At 38.2% G+C, this 9915-nt stretch overlaps 1 protein-coding gene across 1 annotated transcript; it reads left to right on the forward strand.

Annotated features, from left to right (window-relative positions):
* Positions 1-311: 311 nt before the first annotated feature.
* mau2 (MAU2 sister chromatid cohesion factor) lies at positions 312-8028 on the forward strand. The gene is given in 16 exon segments (XM_037788428.1): positions 312-360; positions 1212-1295; positions 1390-1415; positions 1524-1634; positions 1636-1680; positions 2663-2800; positions 2918-3175; positions 3331-3399; positions 3973-4058; positions 4288-4414; positions 4416-4444; positions 4555-4602; positions 4604-4658; positions 4775-4865; positions 5739-5861; positions 5953-8028. Coding segments are annotated over 16 exon segments (1419 nt in total). The 3' UTR covers positions 6033-8028.
* Positions 8029-9915: the final 1887 nt, after the last annotated feature.

Genomic DNA, 9915 nt, shown 5'->3' on the forward strand with positions numbered 1-9915 from the left:
AGTTTCATATCAAGAAGAGTGTTTATCCGTTGGTTATGGGACACAAACGGCTACTTTTAAGTTGACGTTTTTATTTTTACGCCTTTCCCCTTCAAAATAAAAGAAGCATTTGAGAAACTTTTAACATTACCGTTGTAAACTCCTGTGTCTAGTGGATATATATCGTGGAATGTATTTTCGATATAAATAGTTTATTGTTGTAGCTGTGTGTCACTACCATAACCTGAATTACATGAAAATATGAGTTAACTGTTACTCAAGTGGTTTTATTTTGAAAAAATACCCCAAAAAGACCGGAACTTGTTATTACCATGGTTCCTACTCTTGCTAGCTTTCCGCTAGTACTCATACATATTGTCGGTTGGAACATAGACTGCAACACATTAATTCCACCAATTATAGACCGGTTTCTCCTGGAGACACCAAAACCTGTATTTTAATAATAAAATTACAAATAAACTAGCTTAGTTTCATATCAAGAAGAGTGTTTATCCGTTGGTTATGGAACACAGACGGCTACTTTTAAGTGGACGTTTTTATTTTGACGACTTTCCCCTTCAAAATAAAGGAAGCATTTTAGTAACGTATAACATTCCCGTAGTAAACTCCCGTGTCCAGTGGATATAAATATCGTGGAATGTCTTTTCGATATAAATAGTTCATTGTTGTAGCTGTGCGTCACTACCATAACCTGAATTACACGAAAATATGAGTTAACTGTTACTCAAGTGGTTTTATTTTGAAGAAAGAAAAACAAAACCGGAACTTGTTGTTACTCTTGCTAACTTTCCGCTAGTACTGATATATACTCTCGGTTGGAACACAGACTGCAACACATTAGTTCCACCAATTACAAACCGGTTTCTCCTGGAGACACCATAACCTGTATTTTAATAATAATAATAATAATAAAATTACAAATAAACTAGCTTAGTTTCATATCGAGAAGAGTGTTTATCCGTTGGTTATGGGGCACAAACGGTTACTGTGAACGTTTTATTCTGACGACTTTCCCCTTCAAAATAAAGGAAGCATTTTAGTAACTTATAACATTCCCGTGGTAAACTCCCGTGTCCAGTGGATATATATCGTGGAATATCTTTTTCGATATAAATAGTTTATTGTTGTAGCTGTGTGTCACTACCATAACCTGAATTACACGAACATATGAGTTAACTTTTACTCAAGTGGTTTTATTTTGAAAAAAAAAGACCGGAACTTGTTCTTACTCTTGCTGCCTGTGATCTCCTATGAGTCGGATCAGAGTATAGAGTTAAGGGCTCAGAGTACACAAGGTAACAGATTAGATTTATGTTTGAACATCTGTGTGAACTCTGGTTTAATTCTCATTATCTCACATTAAGTCTTGTTGTTTTTCTTTTCCTGCAGAGCTGTTTTTACTAAGTAAAGAAATGGTTAGCATAATGAATTCTCTGTTAATTAAAGGCACTTCACATATTAGTTGTGTTTTTTTCCCTCACCTGCAATCTTAGAAACTGCACATGCATTTTGTGGCTCTGCAGCTGCTGATGATGGAGCAGAAGCTGAGCGAGGTGCACCCTCTGCTGACGCTGTGTGGGACCATCGTAGAAAACTGGCAGGGAAACCCCATTGAGACTGAGTCCCTTAGGGTTTTTCTTCATGGTGCTGCAGGTCACACACTACCTGGATGCTGGACAGGTACAGCTGCATCCACTACTGGAAAATCACTAAAATCCCACGTCAGGCGCTGCCTTTAAAAGTAAAATAAGTAGATTTTTTTTTTGCATTTGTAACATTTGCACATTTTAAAGGGACTATTTGTAACTTTCAGAAATGCTTGTTAACAGCGACACCTGTGGCTGTTAAGTCAACGAAAGTCAGCATCAGGCTCGCGCTTGCTCGACCTAAATATACCTGAACGAGCATCGCTCAAAACAGTGAGGCGACACACGTCAGCTAAAACCACAATATCACTCTATATTTCACCTGCTTGGCAGTAATGTTAGTTGACCAGACAAAGGTCTCTCCATGATCAATGCTGATCCTAGTGTTGGCTTTTCCTGCTACAGCAAAAGCGGGTCGGTGCCGGGGCTGAAGCAGGAAGAGAAACGTTATTGTCTCCCGACTGTGCCCGCAGGGAGACACCGGCACCCGGTCGGACACGATAACGTAACTCGCTGTGGAGCCCCGTCGCTTCAGAAGACACGGAAAACTTTTGTTGGTTTGGAGGAGCTGCAGCATTTATTTCTGCACAAATGTCCACTGTACATTCACTAGATATTCTCAGAGCTAAACTAACTCTTCTGCAGTGTGGAGTGTGCGCGCATGCTCGTCTAGAGGTGGAGCGAGACAGCGAGAATGCGCGCGATGTGTGTGAATGAAGGCGAGCATGCAGAGGAGGAGAGACTCCAGCCACACGCGAGTTCACGCATGGGATCCCGACTTGGCACATTTATACGCCTAAAAAGTTACAAACAGTCCCTTTAAAAGTAAAATAAGTAGATTTTTCTTTTGCATTTGGAACATTTGCAAACTTTAAAGAAAGGAAGACTTATTCAGTGAAAGATTTTTGCTCCATACTAGTACAACCAAATCTAGTAGTTAGGTTGTGTTGTTGAGTAGATCAATGGATTATAATGTATATATAATGGTCAGTCTTCTATCTATATGTTGGGTTTAGGTAAAGAGTGTGAAGCCGTGTCAGAAGCAGCTCCAGCAGTGAATCCAGACCTTCTCCACTCCCCACGACGATGAGATCCTTCCCACTTATCCAGCAGCTCTCTTCCACTGGCTGCCCAAAAAGCACATGTGTGTGTGCGTGTGTACCTGGTGAGGTTTTGATATCCTTAAAAATATGACCATAATTTCTTAAAGAGCATATTCTGTGTGATGCAGCTGCAACATGATTTATTTTTTAATTTTCTTTGTGCAAAAGGTGACGGGGATGCACTCCATGCAGGCAGGCTACTTGGAGAAGGCCCGGAAGTACACAGACAAAGCTCTAATGCAGCTGGATACGCTCACTGCTTATCTCCCCCTAGATGACGACACCACTCCGATCCATCTGTATGTGTTCAAAGTGCTGGACAGCAGTCCCATCCTGTCCACGTTCTAAGTCAGCCTGATGGAGCACATCATCATGTGCCGGCTGGTCACTGGACACAAGGCCACGGCTTTACAAGAGGTACGTCATGTAGCAGTAGCAGTTCATATGTATGTTGCCAGACTGTTGCTGATTATGAATAAAAGCACATATTCTATAACACCACTTTACTCTGGAGGTTGTCCAGAGTTTTTGATTGTAGTTTAAGTTTGTGATTACATGCTCTCTGTGTTTACATTTCTCAGGTTTGTCAGCTTTGCCAGCAGTCTCCGAAGCTGTTTACAAATCATGCTGCCCAGCTTCACACACTACTGGTAGGTCTACACACATGGAAAACACACTTTTACGATAAAGGAAACTATAGCTGCAACGATTAATCGATTAGTTGTCAACTATTAAATTCATCGCCAACTATTTTGATAATTGGTTTGAGTAATCTTTTAGGAAAAAAAAGTCAAATTCTGATTCCAGCTTATTAAATGTGAATATTTTCTGGTTTCTTTACTCCTCTATGACAGTAAACTGAATATCTTTGAGTTGTGGATAAAACAAGACATTTGAGGACGTCATCTTGGGCTTTGGGAAACGTTGATTGACATTTTTCACCATTTTCTGACATTTTATAAACCAAACAACTAATCGATTAATCGAGAAAATAATCAACAGATTAATTGACAGTGAAAATAATCATTAGTTGCAGCCCTAAAGGAAACACAGGCATTCTTATGATGAGAAAAATAGAACATGATATATTTGTGAGAACAACAACATCAACAATTGCCTTTTGGCCAGATTCCAATGAAATACAGTTTGCAAACTTTACAAGATGCATCTGTCCCAGATAATCTGAAGCATTCACACCTGTTTCCTCTTTTTCTGTGTGTCAGGGCCTCTACTGTATCTCTGTGAACTGCATGGATAATGCCGAGGCTCAGTTCACTGCTGCTCTACAGGTGAGTCTCATATCGTCCCTGTTAGATCACGAGCTCCCTTGTGGATTGTGAACTCTCTCTGACCTCCCGGGTTTATCCAAATCTGAATTAATCCGCTAACAATTCTGTTTGTTTCGGTTCATGAGAAGTTAACAATGTTGAAGACACAGGGTTATGATCATGTGACAGCGCTAAATGTAATATATTTTCCTCCCAAGACGATAGCTTGGGGTATAAAAGCCCTGACTATGTGACGCTTAGATGATTCAGTGTCTCTTTTCATGTAGCAGCATGTAAGTTTCACGCGTTTTGTTGAATTTTAAAATAATATAACTTTGACTTCTTCAGCTCTCATTGTCTACGAGCCGCAGCGTTTTACATCAGGGGGCTCCAGTCTTTTCTTCCAGGGACGTTACAACGTGGCCAAGTAAGAACACCTTACCTTTAATTTTAATATGTGCACTGTAAATGTCACATTTACTCTTCTGTCCTTATGTTTAGAGCAAGAGGGTTTAACATGTGAACTTGCATCAACAGAAGATTTCTAAGGGAGACCCTGAAGATGTCTAATGCTGAGGATCTAAACTGCCTGCTCGCTGGTCCTGCTGGGTCACATCTTCTTTGTCCTGGGCAACCACAGGGTGAGTCTACATATTACCATATATCCTCTTATCCATTAGACAACACACTGTGGTACCAGTATCTTAGGGCTGCAGATGTGATCTTGACTACATGTCTGGGTCTATATTTTCTTCAGGAAAGTAACAATATGATGGTTCCTGCCATGCAGCTGGCCAGCAAGATCCCAGACATGTCTGTGCAGCTCTGGTCCTCTGCCGTGCTCAAAGGTACAGCGGCCACACAGTCTTAATTCACAGTGAGGTTTTATGTTGATATTATGTTACAGGAAATATTTAGCTGTTAGAGGATGTAATAGAAGATAAGTTTACTGCTGGAGGAACAAGAGGAAAAGTCATGTAGTGTCCCAAAATGGGATGGCTTCAAGAATATATTAATGTGATCAGTGAACTTAAATGCTGGCTGCCCATTCAATTGAGATTTCTGTGTACCAGTGGACATCTTGGTCTGATGTTGGCAAATGTCAGGGGATCACCAAAAACATTAAGATATATCATCTGGATATGATAAACAGTATAAAAAATGTGTAAAATATAGAAATGAAACAATAATTCATGAAATTATTTAAATTCAACTCTTTATTATGAAATATTATTTCATCATTCTTATTTTCATAAGGGTTTGTTTTTTAATTTTTTAATATAAATTATTATTTCAAAATGCCCTTTTCAAAACTCTGTTTTTATTTCATATTTTTTAATTAATAATATCACTTTTCAAGTAGTGCTGTCAATCACATGCCCCCAACCTCTTAAAGGTACAGTGTGTAGCATTTAGGGGCTCTATTGGCAGAAATATAATATATTATTAATAAGTAGAGGTCCATTGCAGAGGAGGCAGACATATCCACTTCTCATTCAGTAGTAGCACAATTGCACCACAGAGTAATGAAGCCACAACTGAATTAGAAGTGGACATGGCTTAGAGAAAACAACAAGTGACTGAAGAAACACTTAATCACTCTGCAGAAACTCGATAAGTGTAAGCATCTTCAAAGGTGGATCTGACGTTAGGACCCAAAATCGTTAAACATAAAACTGCAGCTGTGGTTATCAGTGTTCACAGTAATCTTCTCCCAGCAGATCTGAACAAGGCTTGTGGAAACACCATGGACGCCCACGAGGCAGCTCGAATGCACCAGAACCTTTCCCAGCAGCTCCTGTAGGAACACATTGCCGCCTGCAGCCTCCCTGAACACAACCTCAAGCGCAACAAGATAATCAATCAACCCATAAACCGTGAGTCAATCCATGCTGCCTGGATTTTGATTTTGAAGGAAACTGTAATGTGTTGTGTTTCAGTGGACAGATGGCCTCCCTCCTGTGCAGTTTCAGCCTCAGAACGGACCCGCTACCAGCATGGCCAGCCTGCTCTGAGAACTAAATCCCACCCCTTACTGACTGGGAGAAGGAGACACAGAAGAGCTATTGCAGGGAAAATGACATAAAAAAGATGAACAGAAAAAAGGAGAAGCAGCTTTTAAAGGGATAAGAGGAACAGGAGGCAGGTCGATGAAATTGTGTCATTTGGTAGGCTTCTATTCAGGGCACCCCTTCACCTATTTGGGGCACTGGGGCATCATTACTGGATTTTAAGAAATGTAAGTTTTTTGGAAAGCATAAGGTGTCTAGGGCACATTTGTAATTACACTGACACTGTAATAGTTTGTTCTACCACACCAAAAGCAAATTGAAGGAAAAGTTATAAGAAGACCACTTTCATATATGTATTGAAAATATGCTTCCCCAATATATACTCGCCCGATGTCAGCTGGGATCGCCTTTAGTGTTTAATTTAAACCATCCATTAGCCAAACAGACGGTCAAATGTGACTCAACCTAACTCAGTGACTCAGTTCTAATTAGTAGTCCTAGTTGTGCACGAATTCAATATCTTTCTTTTCAAAACACTTGTTGGCTAGTTCTGATACACACTGTTAGGTACATTTGGATATACAGTATACTATATATCTGTAATGATCTTAATGTTGTGTAGTAGTATGTGTGATATGTACTTGCTGGTTGGGTTGACAGCTGCATATGTAGTTTATTCACTGAAAAGGAACAAATGTGAAATTAAAGACAATTTAAGATTAGATTAGATTAACTAGACCCTGGAACCAGCTGAGCATTTTATACAAAGGAAAATATTGGCTTGCTTCACATCCATGTTTTGAAGGTATAAAAAGTGTATTTTAAACATGTTTTGAGATGCATCCAAAAAACATTTGAATAATTTTGGACACTATTCAGCCTGACCTTTAGATTTTTACTCTCTCAGTGTGGTCTATGTTTATATGCAGTGCACATTTTGTGTGGATAGCAGTAATAATAAGATAATAATAAGACTATTACATGTTTGCACATATGTTGTTTCATGATGAAACTCACATTTTTATCTTTTCCATGTAAGCATTTTGGAATAATTATCTTTTTTTTCTCCTTTCCTGTTTTACTCATGTCTTCCAGATGATGGCAGTATAAATCTGTATTAAAATATCTTATTTATTTAATGTTGCTTTTCATTATACCAGATGCAGTTGTTGTTTGCTGATTACCATTTGATATATTATCAAATAACTGGTAGGACTGTTGATTTAGTTACGCTAAGGGTACATTGTTTAATTTTATCTTGTAAAGATATTTGTTTACAGATTTCTGCTGTGGTAGTTTCGAAATAAACTACTGAGTTTGGTCGATAGCAAAGTAATTACTGCAATAAAAACTGCATTATGGATGCCATTTATTGTTTTGACTTTTTACAGTAGAATGTTTTATTTGTGTTTTCTCCGTTATAATTTTAACTGTACTCAACTTTCTATGACTTTTTATAAATAAAGATTTAAGCGTGGAATGACTTGATTATTTTTGATTGTTTTCTAACAATGACTAAAATCTAAGTGCTGACTGAAAGAACCACACCATGTTTTTTTTCATGTTTGCTGTCTTTTAGACATTTACGTTTATTTCGGTACATACTATGCAGACTTTTGATTCTTGCAGTCTGCATTAATTTATGTTGAAGTTGCTGCATTTTCTTGTCTGGATAATGCAGTGCAGACTTTTAAGATCCATCTGCACTTATACACTGCATTACCACACAGCGATGGGTTGCACAACTCAGTTTCGAGTGTTTGCATATTCATTTTTATGGCAAAATGAATGGATCCTTGCAACAATAGAAAAATGCATCTAAAAATCTGAAACATAGCAGTCATTTAAAAATGGTCGGTAAAAATATAATGTGTACGTGATATAAAGTATACTGTAATGGTCCTGTCAGGCCAAATTTAGGAGATTTAGGAGAATTAATATTCCATAAGACAAGCAGAGTGATCAGACTTAGGTTAATTGGCATTGTTTCATTTCATATGCAGTGTGCTGGAATATAGAACCAATATAACAACAAACATGGGTAACTGTACATGTTCTCAGATTGATGTGGATATTGTTGCTCTGAATAAGGGAGACCCCGCCCCCCCCCCCCCTCCTTATTCAGGGCAACAATAAACAACAACTCCGACCTCAGAGGAACAACTGAGTAAACTGTGAAGGACATGACCTTTGTATCGAATGCAAAGGCCATGAAGACCGCGAGGGAGGCGAGGATCAGGTCACCGCTTTAGAAAAAGGTCATCATAATGTTTTTAGATCATAACCACTCGCCTCTAACTGTCTAGAGGTTTTACCAAGCTTTAAAAAATGGGAGTTGAAATGACTGTTTGAGTTAAAAAGATACCGAGAAACGCAGCACATGTTAGGTGAAAAGGGGAACTGTGAGGTGTGTTTATCACTCAATATCCTCTCAATATCCTCAATGGAAAACAAGACATTTGCTGTTTGAACACAAGATGACCCATCAGGCCAAAGTAGGTCTACAATATTAAAGGTCATTCAGGGGGATAGTTTTTATTTCCTTATCTATCTAACATATAAACTAGGGCTGTCAAAGTTATCACGATAACGCGTTAATGCATATTAATTTTAATGCCACTAATTTCTTTAACGCAACTTGTGATTTCTAGGTTGTAACAGGCTGCGTTTTAAGGCTAGAGTGAAAATACTGGTATCATATTAAATTAAAAAACCTAAGGAATCCATTGGTACCAACTTTGTCATACTAGATTGTTGTGAAGGACGATAAATAACGCTCCAAACTTAGGCTGAATTTTGGAGAGGAAAAACTGGCATGACCATTTTCAAAAGGGTCCCTTGACCTCTGACCTCAAGATATGTGAATGTAAATGGGTTCTATGGGTACCCACGAGTCTCCCCTTTACAGACATGCCCATTTTATAATAATCACATGCAGTTTGGGGCAAGTCATAGTCAAGTCAGCACACTGACACACTGACAGCTGTTGTTGCCTGTTGGGCTGCAGTTTGCCATGTTATGATTTGAGCATATTTCTTTATGCTAAATGCAGTACCTGTGAGGGTTTCTGGACAAAATGTGTCATTGTTTTGTGTTGTTAATTGATTTCCAATAATAAATATATACATACATTTGCATTAAGCAAATATTTGCCCATTTTCATGTTGATAAGAGTATTAAATACTTGACAAATCTCCTTTTAAGCTACATTTTGAACAGATAAAAAAGAAAAGTGCTATTAATTTGTGATTAATCGCAATTAAATATTTTAATCGATTGACAGCCCTTATGTAAATAAAAAATCCAAAGATGTTTGCAGCACTAATAAAACAGCCCACATTTAAAAGAAAAAAAACAGTCTTAATTATATATAACTGGACTTTGTGGAGGCAAAGTGATTTAAAGTCATTACATTGTTTTAAACATGTAATATTTTACCTTAATATGTAGGATTAAGCTGTCTTTTATTTAAATTATACAACTGAAAATATCCCCCTTATGAGACCCGATTTTAACAATATAATTGCTAAAGTAAACGTGTTGGTTGTCTTGATTCATAAAGCCTAAAAATATCTTATTATGAAACTCAAGACATCCTAAATGAACATGATGTTCTGCAGCTCATCGGCATTCAATGGAGATCACCTCCGAGAGCAAAGCTATTTTAAACCATGCAAACAACTATTTTCTAAACATAATTATATGAAGTTATAATATTCCTTCTCTCCTCTCGTATGTCCTTGTGTCCGCTGCTGTCGGTAAACTATCCTTCACCAGGAGGAGGTTTAGTGAGAGGAGAAAAGTTTTGGGACGCTGTAGGTGTCTCGGACGCAGCTGAAAGGAGTCATTTCCTGCCAAATAGTGAGCCCGTCTAATCGTGACTGCA

This window comes from Sebastes umbrosus, chromosome 12, assembly GCF_015220745.1.
Source record: "Sebastes umbrosus isolate fSebUmb1 chromosome 12, fSebUmb1.pri, whole genome shotgun sequence".
Taxonomy (NCBI): domain Eukaryota; kingdom Metazoa; phylum Chordata; class Actinopteri; order Perciformes; family Sebastidae; genus Sebastes; species Sebastes umbrosus.